General features: G+C 39.1%; 2 protein-coding genes across 2 annotated transcripts; one reads left to right on the plus strand and one right to left on the minus strand.

The window, feature by feature from the left end:
- The first annotated feature begins 7,190 nt into the window (after nucleotides 1–7,190).
- LOC103722002 (15-cis-zeta-carotene isomerase, chloroplastic) lies at nucleotides 7,191–14,835 on the plus strand. Its single transcript, XM_008812408.3, has 4 exons — nucleotides 7,191–7,716; nucleotides 13,623–13,769; nucleotides 13,956–14,165; nucleotides 14,324–14,835. Exons 1-4 carry the CDS (start codon nucleotides 7,279–7,281, stop codon nucleotides 14,657–14,659), a joined length of 1,131 nt encoding a protein of 376 aa, XP_008810630.2. The 5' UTR covers nucleotides 7,191–7,278; the 3' UTR covers nucleotides 14,660–14,835.
- Nucleotides 14,817–17,958, minus strand: LOC103722003 (class V chitinase-like). Its single transcript, XM_017846389.3, has 2 exons — nucleotides 15,155–17,958; nucleotides 14,817–15,067 (listed from the first exon to the last, which is right to left on the minus strand). The coding sequence occupies exons 1-2, from the start codon at nucleotides 16,314–16,316 to the stop codon at nucleotides 14,850–14,852; spliced, it is 1,380 nt and encodes a 459-aa protein (XP_017701878.2). The 5' UTR covers nucleotides 16,317–17,958; the 3' UTR covers nucleotides 14,817–14,849.
- Nucleotides 17,959–18,172: the final 214 nt, after the last annotated feature.

Below are 18,172 nucleotides of genomic sequence, written 5' to 3' on the forward strand. Positions count from 1 at the left end.
TTATAACCTTTGCTACTAGTCTAGCCTTATTCCTTATAACAATTTCATTTTCATCAAGTTTATTTTTATAAATCCATTTCGTGCCTATAATAGGATATTCAGAAGGTCTCTCTATTAGATTCCATACCTTGTTTCTAGTAAATTGGTTTAGTTCTTCTTGCATTGCATTTATCCAATTTACATCATTTTCGGCCTCTTCTATGTGTTTGGGCTCAAAGTGTGAGACAAAAGCTAGATGGTTATTTAAATTTCTAAGGGATGCTCTAGTCCTAACCGGTTGAGATGGATCATCTAGAATTAGTTCCTTAGGATGCCCGTGAGCATACCTCCAAGCTTTAGTTAGCCCATGATCCACAATAGCCTCTTGGCTTGATGATGCTCCTTCACTCAACTTTTGATTATCATCTTGTAATGCCATCTCATCTATCTTTTCTTCAAGAATTTCAACATCATCATCAAAATTAACTTTCTTACTAGAGGAGATGTCACTAGAGTCATCAAATACAACATGTATAGATTCTTCTATAACTAAGGTTCTTTTATTAAAGACTCTATAGGCTTTACTAGTTGTAGAGTAACCTAAGAATATTCCTTCATCCGATTTAGAGTCAAATTTACCTAGATTATCTTTCCCATTATTATGAACAAAACACCTACATCCAAAAATATGAAAGTAATTAACTTTTGGTTTTCTGTTTTTCCAAAGTTCATAAGGTGTTTTCTTTATGATGGGTCTTAATAAAACTCTATTTAATATATGGCAAGAAGTATTAATGGCTTCTCCCCAAAAGTACTTAGGGAGGTTACTTTCACATAACATAGTTCTAGCCATTTCCTCTAGAGTCCTATTTTTCCTTTCCACAACTCCATTTTGTTGTGGTGTCCTAGGTGCAGAAAAATTATGGGTTATCCCCTTTTTACTATAAAATTCCTCAAATGACTGATTTTCGAATTCAGTTCCATGGTCACTTCTAATGGCTATGACTGAAGACTCTCTAGCATTTGTTACTTCCTTATGGAACTTCTTAAAAACAGAAAATGCTTGATCCTTATGTGCTAGGAACATGACCCATGTGTACCTAGAGTAATCATCTACAATAACTAGACCATATTTATTTCCACCTAGGCTTGTTGTTCTAGTTGGTCCGAATAGGTCCATGTGTAATAATTCTAGAGGCCTAGAGGTAGAGACACATTTTGTGGATTTAAATGAGTTCCTAGATTGTTTGCCAAATTGACATGCTTCACATATTTTGTTCTTTTCAAATTTTAATTTTGGCAAACCTATCACGGAATCTCTTTTAACTAGTTTAGTTATTGTGTCCATGCTTGCATGACCTAACTTACGGTGCCATAACCAACTAGCATCATTATCTTTAGTTTCATTAACAACTAAACATTGGTTATGTTTTGCAAGATCTTCTAGGTCAACAACATATACATTTCCACGTCTAATCCCTTTAAAAACTAAACTATTGTCATTAGGGTTTGTTATAATGCATAGTGATGGTTTAAACATAACATCATATCCTTTATCACATAATTGACTAATGCTTAACAAGTTATGCTTAAGACCATCAACATATCTAACATTATCTATAAAAGTTGAAGGGGTGATTTGAACTTTACCAATACCAATGATGTGACCTTGGTTGTTGTCTCCAAAAGTCACAGCACCTCCCTTCTTAACTTCAAGGGTGAAAAATTGATCCTTATCACCCGTCATGTGCCTTGAGCAGCCACTATCCAAATACCAGCAGTTTTTGTAGACCTTGGCTGCAAGACACTCCTACACAAGCAAATCATGTCATCTTAGGTACCCAAGTTTTCTTGGGTCCTTCATGGTTAGTCAAGTTGGTTCCTTTTGGAACCCATACCCTTTTAATTTTTCTTTTTGTTTTCCCTTTCCTATAGTCACATACATTTGCCTTATGTCCTACAGTTCCACAACAAAAACAGGTTATTTTCTTAGTTTTACTTTCTCCAGCTTTAACAAAGAAGTTACTAAGAAGTTTTTGTTTATTTCTTGGTTTATACCCTAAACCCGCTTTATTAAATACGGCTCGTTGACTATTAAGTATCATGTTTAATTTTTCAGAACTATATGTAAATTTTTCAACTAAAGGTTTGTATTTTTCAAGTTCTTTAGTTATTGTTTGATTTTCTGCTTTTAGATCATTTAGTTCTTTTGTTAGATCCTTGTTTAAGATTTGTTTATGGTTTTTAAGTTCTGAAAGTTCCTTAGTTAGTTTTTCGTTATCTTTACTTAAGGTGTTAGTTTTCTTAACTAAAAGTTGGTTGCTTGTTTTAAGTTCTAGATTTTCTTTGATAAGAGCATCTTTATCCTTAACTAATGAATCATACTTACGGATATAAGTTTGGTTAGTTACTTTTAGTTCTCTGTTTTTAACATTTATATCCTTATATTCAATCATTAGTTCATTAAAAGCATCATAGAGTTCATCAAAAGAAAAATCAAAATGCGTATCGGAAGTTACCTCATTTTCATTGGCCATGAAGCAGAAATTGGCCTTCTCTTCTTGTTCATCATCTAATAAGGAGGATGATGAGTCGGAGTCGGATAGTGTTGTGACAAGAGCCTTCTTCTTCTTGTACTTACTCCCCTTCTTCAGTAAAGGGCACTCAGCTCTTATGTGACCGGGCTTCTTGCACTCGTAACACCCAATCCCCTCATTTTCCCTTTCCTTACCCTTATCCTTTCGATAGGAATTTGAGGGGCCTCTCCTTTGATGATACGCCTTCTTGTGGTTGATGAATTTCTTGAACTTGCGCACAAGAAGTGCCTCACCATCATCTTCCTCATGTTCTTCTTCTTCACTGCTGCTACTGCAAGATAAGTCTTTGTTAGATGAAGTAGATTTTAAAACTATTACCTTTTTCTTATGGGAGGACTCTTCCTCGTTGTGTTGTTTCATGGTGAGCTCGTGCGTCATAAGGGATCCAAGGAGCTCTTCAAGTGGAAGCTTGTTCAAATCTTTAGCTTCTTGGATTGCCGTCACCTTGACTTCCCATGACCTTGGTAGACAACGAAGTATTTTCCTGACAAGATCACTGTTAGTATAGCTCTTGCCAAGGCTTTTTAGGCCATTGACAATATCAGTAAACCTAGTGAACATGCTAGTGATTGTCTCATTAGAATCCATTTTAAATAGTTCATACTTATGAACCAATATATTAATTTTGGATTCTTTAACTTGATTTGTGCCCTCATGGGTCACTTCAAGTCTATCCCAGATCTCTTTTGCAGAGTTGCAGGTAGAGACCCTATTGAATTCATTTCTATCTAAGGCACAATAAAGTACATTCATAGCTTTAGAATTAAGTTGTGCCTTTCTCATGTCATGCTCATCCCAATCCTTTTCTAGTTTGGGTACCGTGACACCCTCTACATATATGGATGGGATGTATGGGCCATTTACTATAATGGTCCACATCTCATAGTCTTGGGCTTGGATGAATATTCTCATTCTAGCCTTCCAATATGAGTAGTCGGATCCATTAAAATATGGGGGTCTTTGGGTGGACTGACCCTCAATGTGAGAAGATCCGAAAGGGGTTGTCATTTCGATCTTTTACTCTTGGGTGGAAGAGTTTAGGCTCTGATACCACTTGTTGCCCAGATAGACAACCCAAGAGGGGGGGTGAATTGGGTTTTAAAATAATTTGAGTATTTAAAACGTTATGGATGATTAATTAAAAACTATTGCAAGTTATTTAATGAATGCTAAGTGCTGTGAGTGATATGAGAGGAAGAAGAAGAGAGACAATCCAATCACAAACACAAAGTTTTATAGTGGTTCGGAGCTAACCCTTGCTCCTACGTCCACTCCCCAAGTCTCACTTGGGAATTCACTATAACCCTCTTGGATTACAGTCGGTTGTTTTCCAAGCTCACAACCTAACTTGTTGTTTTACGAGCTCACAACGAACTCGGTCGGTTTTTCCAGGCTCACCGACTAGAACCACTCCGATTGTTTTTCCGGGATCACAATCGAACCCTTACACTCGTTGGTTTTACACTCGGCTCACCAACCAACCTCAATCCCCTTGATTCAATCCCCCGATTGAGCCAAGTAAATACAAGTTGTAAATAAAAAGGAAAACTAAGCTTCTCAAAAGCAGATGATAAACAATATAATCAAAGAGGAGTTTAGAAGCCCTCAAACGCTTTTAAGCTGAAGAAGAGGAATGGCTTCTTGAACTCCGAGTCTCCTCTTGAATGTGTAGTCGACTTGAATGCAGGAGGAGCTTCTTTAATTGCAGGGAAGGTGTAGGTGGATGCAGTAAATGCAGCTCGTCCCTCTTTTTCTTTGAAGCACAGGTTGCAGAGATTGAATGCTCTATTGCTTTGAGTGGAATGAGTGTTCTCTGCCTTGCTACAGTCTTCTGTGGCTATTTAAACCAACCCCCACGGGAACTAGCCGTTAGAGTGCTTTTTCTGCCCGTTCTGCACACTCTGCGCAGCCTGACAATATGTCCGTTGGTGGGTTGGAGTCGACTCGTGCGATCAGGAGTCGACTCGACTGTAGCGGGAGTCGACTCATACTCTTCCGGAGTCGACTCGGCAACTGTTTCAAATTTGAATTAAAGTTGCCTTCACGACTGGGAGTCGACTCGTCTTGATCCGGAGTCGACTCGCCAACTTCTGGAGCTGACTTGGCAATTTTGGAGTCGGCTCATCCACTGAAGTCCGTGGATCCAATTTTGAATTTTGTCCACTCGAGTCGACTCGACTGTCCTGGGAGTCGACTCGAATCTCAGAGCCCGAACTCCCGATCCTCTGTATTTTGGCTCGTCCAGTCTTGGAGTCGACTCGAACTTCCTCGGAGTCGACTCGTCTCTCAGTTTCCGAAACTTGGTCTTCTGTCTTTTGATGTGAAGCTGTCGTGGAGTCGACTCGAGCAGTCTGGGAGTCGACTCGAATCTCAGAGGCAGTAACTTAGTCTTCTGTCTTCCTGGGGGTCGCGGTGTCTCGGAGTCGACTCGCGTATTGCGGGAGTCGACTCGAATCTCAGAGTCCGAAAATCGCTCTCTGACTTTTGCCTTGTATACCGCTGAGAGTCGACTCTTGCTTTCTTTGGAGTCGACTTGCCAACCATCGGAGTCGACTCGCGTTCCACTGGAGTCGACTCGAATCTCAGACCCGAAAACTGCTCTCTGACTTTTTCTTGGTGTTCCTCTTGGAGTCGACTCTTACTATCCTGGAGTCGACTCGGTGAACATCGGAGTCGACTCGCGCACTTTGGGAGTCGACTCGTTGACAGGTTCTGAGTTGAAGCTTTCTGTTCTTCTGTCTGTTCTCAGTCGGAGTCGACTCGTACAGATCTGGAGTCGACTCGAGCCCGTGCCAGTGAACTTGATACGCTTGGAGTCGACTCGTGATACTCTGGAGTCGACTCGAGTCTCAGACTTTGGTTCAAGCTGACTTCTTAACTTATCCAAAAATTATGAACCAAGTCTTGAGACACTTAGACAAGATTTTCACTGAAACACTTAATTGAATTCATTAGTAAACAAGAAATATACTCAATTGCTTTGATCTCATCAAAATCAAATAGGGTTTTAATCAATCACTCCACACAGACAGAAGTTGTTAACCGCAGTCTAGAAATCTTTTAAGATGTCTGGTAGGTGAGCATGCTAGGACCTGGGATTTAATGTTACCGACAGTTGAGTTTGCATATAATAGTTCGGTTAATAAGTCCATAAGCATGAATCCATCGAAGTGGTGCATGATTACAAACCTAAACAACCCATAGACCTGTTTCCTATGTCTCATCAGTATAGAGACTTTGAGTCTGCACAATCATTTGCATCACATTCAGATTCATTGCATCAAGAAATCAGCAATTATATTCACTTTAATAACTTAAAATATAAATTTCTTGCTGATTTACACAGACGTTATAAAGAGTTAAGTGAAAGAGATTACGTCATGATAAGAATTAGGCTTGAACGACTTTCTTCGGAAACGTTCCAGAAATTGCAAGCTTGTAGTGTGGAACCGTTCAAAGTCTTAAAGAAAATTAGTTCGAATGCATATATTGTGGATCTTTCTGATGACTATGGGATTAGTGTGACATTTTTAATATTGAAGATTTAGTCCCATATAAAAAGACAACATTCATGTCTGCTTACCCCTTCATGGATATACCTGCCCATGTTGAACACCCTGACCTATTACCTGCTGTTGAGCCACCACCTCCCAAATTTCATGTATGCAGAGAACAAATAGAACATATATTGGATGAGCAGGTTATGTCAACCAGGAACGGTGGTTACCAACGTTACCTTATTCGGTGGAAAGGTCGACCAAAGTCTGATGTGATATGGATTTCCATAGCTCAGTTGCAGCTCCTTGACCCCGATCTCCTGGAGCAGTACGACAACCAGCCAAACCTGTACTCGACAGGGTTGAGTTTTTTTCCATCCGGGAGGAGTTGATAGGGACATCAGAGCCTTTCATTCAGATGATCCTAAGCTCCTGGATTGAGTCAGACCTGGATGGGGTCCATTTGAGTCCGAGTCATTTTATTTTATTATATTATTTGCTTTTGTCTTAGTCAAGTCAATTTAGTCAGTTATTTTGTTATTAGACTAGTCAATTGGGTTTATGTAATTGGGTCAATATGTAAGGTCTATATAAAGACCATCCCTCTCATGTATGAGGCAATTGATGATTGAATGAAAAAACCCTCGCCTCCTTCTTGTTCTTCTTCCTCCTCCTCCTCCTCCTCCTCCACTTCTTTTCTTCCTACATCTCTATAATCTCTTCTTCCTTCTCCCTCCCTTGTTCTTCCTCCTTCTCCTCTTTCTCCATAGTTGTGCTACATCAAGTAAACGTGCTTGCAAACCAAGATAAATAATGACTAATTTATTTTATTTCATATATTCATGCACTCGAAGCTGCTTCATATCAAATTAGTTAAAAATAAAATTTTATTATCGAATTATATAAGTTAAATATAATAAAATATTGTATGACACGTGTCAAATATGACATTACTTGGTAGGTAAATTAGATAAATTACTTATCAAATTCTATTAATTAAATGCAATAAAAAGTTTTATTTATTTTTTTCCATCAAGTTGCCGCCACCGTCCAAAACCGTCCCACTAAAGGATTCCACTCTAAAGATGCCATTTGGGAAGCATTTCTCCAGAAGTCGGTATTCCCTGAAAAAAAAAAACAAAAACGCACCCTTTCAAAGGCTTCTCCTTGTCTCTCTCTCTCCTCAGTTATCACCGCACTCAAGAATGGCTTCCTCTGTTCTCCTCTCCAGCTCCCCCTCTCCCTTCCTCCCCTACGGCCGGTGTCACGGCCGCCACGGCCCAACCCCCTCCGCCCGGGCTCCCTCTTCCCTCTGCTCCCCCAAACCCCTGCAAAGCCCCGACCTTTGGATGATTTCGCTGACTCCCAACCCTTCGACGTTTCTTCGGTTTGTTGGTAGAATTCGCACCAGAGGCACGTCGATTGGAGAGCCAGAGACTAAGGATGCGGCCTCTGACGAAGCTCCAATTGGCGAGGATTCTGCAGTGTTTGAAATGGGGAAGCAAAAGATCTCTTCTTGGGTCTACTTCACAGGGATTCTGGGAGTTGTGCTCTTCGCTCTGAATGTCTTGTGGATCGATCCTTCCACCGGGTTTGGGACGGCTTTCGTTAATGCCGTTTCGGAGCTTTCGGACAGCCACGAGGTTAGTCCTTTCCCAAAAATTCTAAATTGATGTTCTTTGCTAGTGTCTCCAAATTTTTGGAAAATTTGATTATAGTTTTTGGTGTTTTCTCATGCTTCTTAAGGTATGGGAATTTCGTTGCCTGAAACTGATTTGATATATTGGGTATTAGGTGGATTGATTGTTTGGTAATTGGCGCTTGTTGTGAACTTTTCCTTTCGTATTTGAATGTAAAAGAGCAAACTATATCTTACTTCAGTAGCTTGAGATTTGGTTTTTGGCTTTTGGTGCTTGGTCCTTTGGGAAATTTGAGGGTCCTAAGTGGGTTTGGGTTTCGATGAATTGGGTGGCCTTCCATCTGGTTATGCACCAAAGCTATCCGGGTTATCTATTAACAGGGGAAGTTGCATCACTCTTTAAGTTTCTACTTATTCAGAAGAATATTTTTTTATTAGAATCTAATATATGATTGCATGTCCATATATTTTTATACTTCTAATAAGTTGGTTCTTGTCAATTTCTATTTAAAAAACATTTCTCTGCCATCTCTCTAGTCAGCAGTTTAAGAGATTTGCTGTGTTAGATTTGGGATCCTTGGCTGCTGTTCTTAATGCACTACCCTTGTTCCTTTATGGTGATGCATCAAACAGAAAACTGTCAATTCATAACCTGTTTATTTATAGTCCTAGCTTTACTGGAGATTGCTAACCAGTTGGGATATCACATGGCATGCAAGGAGCTGCTCAGTGGAAGCTTAGAAGGAACATGATATGCACCAGAACTCCCAACTAGATGGCTGAACATTAATTTATAAAACTGAGAAAAAGGCCCATTAAAATATTATGTTGGGCATCAAAGATAATATTATTGTGCATACACTTACATCTCTTTTTGTATATGAGATCCTAAATAGTTGAGATAAGGCTTCTAGTTTGAGATTGAGGTATTTTGGTATAAAGATAAATTGTAACAAGAAGTTGTAAGATTCTTATATTGATATAGTACTTGTTTTAGTTGTGGAGTTGGTTGATATGCAAAACCAATCTCTCGGATGAGGTTGAGTTTGCCAATTTGATCCTGATGCTAATCCATGATATCTACATGATAAAAAGTTCTTGCTGATCTAGTTCTGGTAGAGTTTATGCAATTTGGTGTTAAATGGAAGCTTAAAGGTAGACATTCATTGTTATCAGAATCTAATGATTCACAATCCAGAATGAATGATCCGGATCAAAATGGCCCTTTACAATTTGGGTCTGATCTCCAGATCAGGATCAGTATGGATTGTAAGATGGTTTTTAGGATCCAGATTGTGGGTAATATGATCCTTCGGATCATAAGATCCATATCTGGTCTTATTTTTACGTATTAAGGTTCATCTGATAATAGATAAACTAAATTGAACCTAGACCTAGACCATGATGGCTAGCAAAAGGAAGAGGAATAGTGTAGATATTGATTTAGCTTTAGATATTTTCATATTCATTTTGTTGGAATCTGTAATTAATAACCAAGAAGACCCTATGCTACATTACTATTACTTGGTGGCATGATAGAGTGTTAAACTTAGGTGTGTGTTTCTGTATAATATATAGTCCTCTTTACATAATTGGCTGGGTGGGATGGACAAGATGCATGATGCCTGGACTCTTATTGTTGCTGAAACATTTGGTTGTTTAACTCTTGATGACAAACTCCTTATGACCTGTCGGCCCTCTGGATTTCCATGTTGTGTAAGATGAATATGACCTACTTGAAGAAATTATTTTTGGCAAGGATGATGGAAAAGTCAGACAGAGTCTAAAACTTATGATAGTTCTAAGGTTTATCATGATTCGGCTATCCGAATGAGGGCTATAAATATGTTTACCACAAATAATATTTCAAGGTTTTGGCTGAAGTATATTGTCTAAGTTCCTCCATGCTCTGCACTATAGCTTGCAAATCAAATTAACCCCCTTCTGAAGAAAAATGATTATGATGTTCAAGTCAGCAAAGGCTATAGCAACCCCACCATTGATGCTCAAGACATGGGTGAAGAGACTTTTGGATACTCTTCAAATGACTTAGCTTTTCTCTTTTGTGCTTCCTTTGAAGGGGACCATTGTCATTCATCTAGTGGTAATGTTGATGGCTAATCTGATAACCTAAAGGAAGGTAGTGCTGTCAGGCTTGGCACTTATGTACCAATCCGTTAAAGATTTCGATGCAACTGTTCTGCCTGGGAAGGTAAAGATGTTATCTCTTCATTACCTTGCCGCAGGGTCAAGTATGCATTCTGTGGAGAATATATAAGTGTAGTTCCTTCAAGAATGCAATACAGGTGGTATTTATACATCAAGTTGTAGATGACATTTCAGACATGGTTAGGTCCACTGAAGTTGGGTTGATCTTTCCAAAGGAGAAGGAAATATATCTTTAATTGGATACTAAATTGTAGAAATAATTACGAACATATTCTATTATAGCAATAGAATCAGATATAATAGCAGGTGGAAAGTAGTTAATTGGTTTTCATTTCAGCATATATTCATGGGGAACATCTTTTAGAAGCAGTAGTTCTCACATCATAGAACTTATAACCAAATCTGGTTGTCTGCCAGTTTGGTTGTGAAGAAAACATTCCTTTCTTGATATTAGAAAATATTTTGTTAAATAAATCTATGATACATAGATTTGATAATGGGATAATTAATTTAGAGCCAACACTGGCTGATTTTATAATTTGTGCATCTGCTTCTGAAAATTGGTCCAGTAAGCATTGCATCAGTTGCGCATCTGAGTCCAAAAGGAATATCGGCAAGTTGGCCTCAACAAAATTCTGAAGACTAATATTCATGCTTTGAAGAATTGTGGATAGTGGATCTTGCAAATGCCACATTAAGTGACCCTGTTAACAACAATGATTTACAGGATGTTGATGCAAGATCTTCTTGTAAACCTAAGATAAGAAAGAGGGATGATTTAGATAAAAGGAATCACCTTTGATCTGTTACCTGGCCAGCCATTGATGCAGATACTATTTTAACCTCACCTGGGCAATTCATTTCTTTAGGTCTTAGGCTAAGAGGAGTGTGAGACTAAATAGCAGAGCAAGTCTTGTCCCTTTTTGACCTGAACTTCGTTAGATAGCCTGAAGAGACTTGTTTCTTAAGAACTTTCAAGGGCAAGTAGGAGGCATAGAAGAAGAAACATCTGCTGTAGAAAACCCGAAAGACTTGTTCTAAGAAGACTTTCAAGAGCAAGTGGGAGGCAAAGGAGAAGAACATCTGCTGTAGATGCCCCTGGCAGTCCTTGTTTCTCTCTTGGAATTAATACGTTGTATTATAAATTATAATGGCTTTTAATGATCCATCCTTGACTTTTACATAATGCATATCCCTGCATTAGCGCAAAATAGGATCATCCGATGCCTTGACAGCCTGACTCAGACCTTTATGATCATCCAACTGTTTCTAGTCTTCATGTTTTACAGTTATGGATTTATATAGGCATATGCTTTACCATACAGGAACATTGATTAGGTTTCAGCCCAACTGAGTACAGCTTCATTTACACTGTTTTGTCTACTATAGATTTGTTAGTGTTTGCAGTAAACTGAAAGATGCATCTATGAAGTACCTTTCATGTTGTTGAAACCCAATGTTTTGATCTAGTGCACTCTGAGACAGCTTGCTGTAGCTGAGCGGTAAGCAATTCATATTCTATTTATGGTAATACTACTTTGCTATTTTAGTCAATTTGGGTTAACTCATGCTGTCTTTCAGCATGTAATCAAAACAACTTGGTTATAGTACAGATACCCAGAGTAAACTTTTCTCAAAAATCAAAATTTTCAACCTTGAAGTCTGAATTTCTGATTTCAGCTAAAATTGAACTATTGCATTAAAGGCTCGAGAAAGAGTTGGTCAGCGCAGGATTCTATTGGCACAGCTGGGGCAAGCATGGAAACAAAACATACCTTAAATAATTTCAGCAGCATTAGAAACCTCCACAGGAATGGACTTGTATGGTGCCCACTAAAATATTAAGTCAGGCAACCAGAAGAAAGTGAACATCTTCTATGCTTCATTCTCCTTGAAGAGTAACTTATGCACCGTAAACTAACAACATTTTTTTTTCAGTTTTCTTTTTTAGGTTTTTGGGAGTTGTAGGGGTGGGGCGGGGCGCAGGGGCAATATGGCAAAAGTCTAACTTTAAGATTTTAGCTCTAGGATGTGAACTACATTGATATCACAATGTGGAAAGGGCTAAAAACAAAGAAATCACCTGCAAGTGAGATATTCAGCAAACTTCGAGTTTTGAGTCTAGAGTATGATTACATTAAGGTAGTGATAACTACATTTTGGGATGAACTGAAGAGCTCATTCAGCTCACTTGGTGAAAAATTCATTTGTGTTGTTCAACCATGCAACAAAAGCTTTTTCTTTGCTGCAGAGTGGACCATATGATGTCCAAGATATTATGGTAAGAAACAAACAGAAAATGATGCCATATGAACCATAATTTTATTCTAATAAGCTCAAAATACATGTATGATGAGAATTTTACAATTGGATAGCTTTCTCCCTCATCCAACCATCACATCTCCATATGTTTGCCTCATTGTTTCTTTCACTTCATAATATAACCAGACTCAATTAGAGATAAGCATATATAAGGACAAAATACTATAATAGTATTAATGCATCAAAATTTTATGAATATACTAAAATGGATTTATCTAAGGACAACTAAATGCAAAGAGGGGATGAAAAGAAATTTTGATGTTTCAACTTTTGTTGATTCCTATTTCAAGTAATACGACTATATGAGCATAAGCACATGAATAAGGGATTTTGAAGACACCCTACACTGGTTGTATTTCCTTCCTTGTAGACAAAGCTTCTTTGCACAAAGTTTCTTTAATTAAACTTTTGTCCCGTCTTCTAATGAACTCTTTTTAGTCCTCCTTTAGAAAACATAATATGCTTGAAGCCTTGAAGGAACCTTTTCTACTTGGTTCCAAAATGTGATCCTCAGGCTTATAACTTGGACTTAAGGCCCATACAATCCAAATCACAAAGGAAATATTTTATTCCTTGAAAAAAATGCCTATTACATGTCATGCAGATTTTACTGCCAATTCACAAAAGGTTCCAAGTTTTTAAGGGTGGTGGGCAGGGTGGTGAGGTGTTTTTTTTTTGGGGGGGGGGGGGGGGGGGGGGGGGGGGGGGGGGGGGTGGTGGTGGTGGGGGCGGGGCTAGATGTTAAGGACCTTTTGACTTGTTATAAACCTCGGAGGAGCTGAAATATTTGGCTGTGCAGAAAATTTAAGAGAGGTGGTGAACTGTGAATGATGGATTCTCTTTGTTGTTTACTTATCTGAAGGTTCATAATCAGGGAAGAGTGCATCAAGTAACAAAAGTAATTGGCACTTCATCAGCATCACCAGCAATTATATAGTCTTAGATGCAGTTATAGATTCTTAGGTTGTATCTGTATGGCAGATGGTAGAAAATACCTAACGTAGCCTATGTTGTCCGTATCTATTAGGGAAATTACATGGATGGATATAGTTATCAGTTTTAATATGTTATTAACTGAATAGTAACATGCCAATACAAAATTGCCAAAGTGCAAAAAGTACATCATTGCTTCACCTGTTAATCCATCCAATTTAAGTGGGTTTGGTTCTGACATCTTTGAAGGATAATTTGCAATACTTATTAAACCCAATCATTTCATTACCATTAATGAGCTGGAAAGGAGTGATTTATTTCTTTAGCCTGAGCTTTTTTGTTGTCCTAAATCCTAATGTTTGTCTTTATAAGATTTTTTTGTTATATGACTTATCAATGTCTTCTTTGAAATTTTCCTCATGTTTATGTGCATGTTATTATGGTTAAGCAACTCAAATGTTGACTTTTCTGAATTTTCTTACACAGGTCATAATGTCGATCCTTATTATTATTTTTGCTACTGTTCATAGTGGTATGGCAAGTCTTCGTGATGCTGGTGAGAAACTCATGGGTGAGAGAGCTTACCGTGTTTTGTTTGCAGGAATCTCACTCCCTTCAGCAGTTAGTACTATTGTGAGTTGCCTACTTGCTCTTATATTATTTTCTTAATCATGTGATATACTGTAGTAGCTGCTTTTTTTTCCAAATTTTTTTCCAAAAAAGTACCACTACCACCCTCGGTCCCTCTCAAGAGTTGTCAATTTTATTAACCATTGTTGTTTGGAATTTAGTAACTAATGAAGGCTATTTTTTTTTTAGGCTTACTTCATCAATCACCGATATGATGGTATTCAGCTATGGCAAGTCCAGAGTGTCTCTGGAATCCATGAGCTTGTGTGGGTTTCATCCTTCATCTCCTTCTTCTTTCTCTATCCATCCACCTTCAATCTATTAGAAGTTGCAGCTGTTGATAAGCCAAAAATGCATCTATGGGAAACTGGAATCATGAGAATCACCAGACATCCACAGGTATATAGTCTGTTTATAAAAGATTTGCTATATAAACATGATATAGAGAACCATTCATTAGAATTGACTTAAATTTGATGATACTAGCCATGTTGATGGCGTTTTAGTGATATGTGTGCTTTCCACCAAGGACGCTAATGTAGGCCTTGGACCTTCAGATGGTTGGGCAGGTAATCTGGTGCTTAGCTCACACTCTCTGGATTGGTAACTCAGTAGCAGTGGCTGCCTCAGTTGGCTTGATTGCTCACCATTTGTTTGGTGTTTGGAATGGCGATAGAAGGCTGGCGTCACGATATGGTCGAGCTTTTGAAGTTTTAAGGAGCAGAACAAGTGTAATTCCTTTTGCAGCAATTCTTGATGGACGTCAAAAGTTGCCCAAAGATTATTACAAGGAATTTATTCGATTGCCCTATTTAACAATCACATTCTTGACACTTGGTGCATACTTTGCACACCCACTAATGCAATCATCCAGCTTTCAACTTCACTGGTAGTATGTCTTTTGCTGATATTGTGTATAGACTACATTACTCTATTCAACATATATGTGATATTAAAGCCACTTGGACTTGTTGGTATGGTAAAAATGAGCAAAGGTATGTTCAAAGAAATACTTAAATTGGATCAAGATCTCTACGATAAAGAATTTTGCAGGAGGGTGTTCTTTTCACACTTCTGAGCTGCTTAAAGTGTTGTAAGATAAAAGAGAAGAAACAGCAAAATATACAAATCTAGATGTAATTGATGAGTTGTTGGAGACCTGTGTGTTGATCTAGACAAGGCTGCTGATGGAGTCAGAGCATCATCTTGTGGTGGTAGCTGAGCTGGAGAAGGTGCCTGTTCAACACCATTCTCATCCTCATAATACGGAGAGTCATGGTTTCTGAGCCAGATATCTGAAGCTGCATTAATTATCAGGTAAGTGCCCACAGAGATAAAGAAAAAAGGGTAAGGAAGCTCTTCTTGTTAGTAATTGACTAAACACTCACCTTGTTTGGATACTGTATAATTTGAGTCATCAAAACTGATTGGCCAGAGAAAATAGCCCAGCAACCGTTTCTGCAGAGCAAACTTTATCTTCACCTCCACCACTTCTAAACTGTCAAAACTGACCCACAGACGTCCAGAATGGATATATGCAGATACTGTCTGGTTGTCATATAGAAAGACAACGTCGGGATCCTTCAAGATCTCTTTGATCTCAGAGTAAGCCATCATACCAGTCTGGTTGCTCATCTTTTGCCTAGGCCCTGCGGCCACGACTGGTGCACCTGCTTCATTCTTCATTTTGTTCTTGAGGAACCAAGATCTTCCATATAAAGGGACACCCATTACCAGCTTGCATGCAGGGATTCCTGCATCCAGCCATGAAGTAATGCCATAACTTGTAGAGAAGTGGGAGGCCTTATCATAGAGTGGAGCATCAAAAGCAGTGACATCGCTGTTCTTGTGGTAACCAAAACAGAGGGCATTGGTCCAATCAAGGTTGTCTGAGATGGCTTCCATCGGGTAGTCGAGATTGTCAGCAGGCACATCAAACAGGTGGTTTGAGAAGTACACTGTGGCCGTTAGCAGGAGAGGGGAAGATGAACTCTGTGCTTCCTCATTTATGCGGGCTCTCAATTCTGCAAGCAGGATCCCGAGGCTGGCCATGTCAGAAGATGAGGAGGGAAATTGCCATGCCAAGTCTAACCCATCAAATGCATTGGTCCTGGCTAGTTCCATGGTGGAATTGATGAATGCCGCTCGAAGAGTTTGATTTGCTACCATGGAGGAGAAGGCAGCATTGGAGACATTAGTTTGGCCATCATCTGTGGCAATGGACAAGATCGTCTTAAGGGATGGGTTTTCGGCTTTAATGGTGGTCGAGAAAGTGGCTAAAAGGGGAAGTTGGTCATCGGGTGGGAGTGCAACCCGAGAATCAGTGTCATCAAGAGAAAGGGAGTAGTAGTAGAGGTGAGTGTAGAGGGAGGTGTTGATGTTGGAAACTGGTGAGTAGCGGTCAGAGTGGGAGAACCAGTAGCCAGCTCTGACCTGATGAGGAACTGTGTTAAGGCTTGTGCATTCTTGCTGTGCTGTTGTATGATGGATGGCGGTCGGAAGTGTTAGGAGGTGGGAGATGAGGAGCAAAGAGACAGGTACTTGGCCCATTTTGGGGAAGTATGGGGATACTGATGAGAGAGGATGGTGGGCATTGTGTGAGTTGAAAGATGAGGAGGAAATGGAGAGGAGAGAATCTTAATTTTTTGAGAAAGAATGCAAGGATGGCTGTGACTTAGAACGCTGGAGGCCAGGTAGAAGGGGTATGGTGTGTGGGTGTGGTCTACCAGTGATTTTCTTTTGAAAAATAATTATCAAATAAGTTGACCTTCATGGAAAAGCTTCCCATTAAGTGGCCCTGCAGGTCTCTGGATCTGGAAATATTATAGGACAGCCTTGTTTAAGTATTCTGATACTGAGATTTCCTTTTGGCTCTTTCTAAATAAATTCCTGGTGGTGTGCAAACTGAGATCGGTGCATGTGCTGACTGTCTACAGGTATGTTCAGATACCATTATGAAATATGTCTGTGGCATGTGGGTGAGTGGTTTGTGCAGGACGGTGGCTGTATCTTTCGCGCGAAAAGAAAGGGTTTACCTTCATTCGCACGAATCTATCTTTGCATTGCGCAATGGCTGCTTCAAGATCTGTGCGAGTGGATGAATGGAGTTAGGAGTGCTTTGAGATCTATGCTGGGTGTGATCTAATGGTTGATGTCGTGAAAGAAGATTAATCATTCTTTTGCATGGGAGATGCAATCCGAACCTGTTTGTGTAAGAGCTCAGCTTTCACTGTTAAGAACTAGTATGTGGTTTGGGCCTTGTTATTATTAGATTTTAAAAGCTATTTCTTAATGGTGGTATCATTGGCTTCGACATCGAGTGGTTGTATGTGAGTGGGTGGCGACTTGGTCGGTGCCATTTATAATTCAATACCAATTGCTGCATCTCTATATGGTTTCTTTTGACAGCAAGTGACCCACATCCCATGTGCTTGTAGTTATTAGCCTGAAGGCATAAAGCAAATGGGCGAGTGGCTTTTGTGTACTGTTTGGTAAAGCACCTTTGGATGCCAGACCATGGAGCTCTAAAGGATGTTGAGCGAAAGATGCATGGCTTTTGACATCTTTCATGGCTTTTTTCCTATGGTCAGACTCTGTTGATTTCTTCAGCAGGAAGGGTAAGTTCCCATTGCTGGATTTGGAGTAGTTCGGAAAACTAAAAATATCAACTAATGAAAGTTTTTATAATTTTTTGAACATTATGCATGGCAAATAATATAATTGTGAAGATAAGAGTTTATTCCACTAGGAGTATACGCGTATGTTGAAAAGATTATATTATAACCTAATTCTTCCTGCTTTTCATCATTTTCATGAGATACTAGCAACTAAAGGGGTGGCTTAAAATGAATCAGAGAATTTTTTTAAAGAAGAAACAAGAGACTTCTGTTTACATGCTCCGACTACCATGGAGTTCACCAGAGTGGAAGTGATCAAAAGCAAATTATTTCAGGACGAGTGCAAGTGATCAAAATTATACCTGCTGCAAAAGTACGTGAGTTCGATCTTGCTTCCAATCCTAACACAGCTGATCATGTCTTATATGATTGTATGGTGCTCTCTTGACACATATTTAGCATCATTAAAGAAAAAGAACGCATAACTTAAGAATGGTATTTGTAGAAAATGAAGAATTTTGAGTGGTGTGATTGCAAAACAAACTATCCCTACGAAGTTGTAGTCCTACAAGTAGCAGTCTAGTGGCATGACACTAAACTAGAGATGAACATGGATAGGATTTGGGTATAGAAAATGTCCAATTTTATACAGGCCAAGCTGGAAGCCCAATTATAAATAAATAGAGTTTAAGCCCGAAGCTCGGCCCATGATCAGTGCGATAGCAAATGCAATGACATGCTTTCTACCAAAGAAAAAAAAAAAAACACCATGACATGCTAAGCTTAGTC

The sequence above is a fragment of the Phoenix dactylifera genome, chromosome 10 (genome assembly GCF_009389715.1).
Source record: "Phoenix dactylifera cultivar Barhee BC4 chromosome 10, palm_55x_up_171113_PBpolish2nd_filt_p, whole genome shotgun sequence".
In the NCBI taxonomy this organism is placed as follows: Eukaryota; Viridiplantae; Streptophyta; class Magnoliopsida; order Arecales; family Arecaceae; genus Phoenix; species Phoenix dactylifera.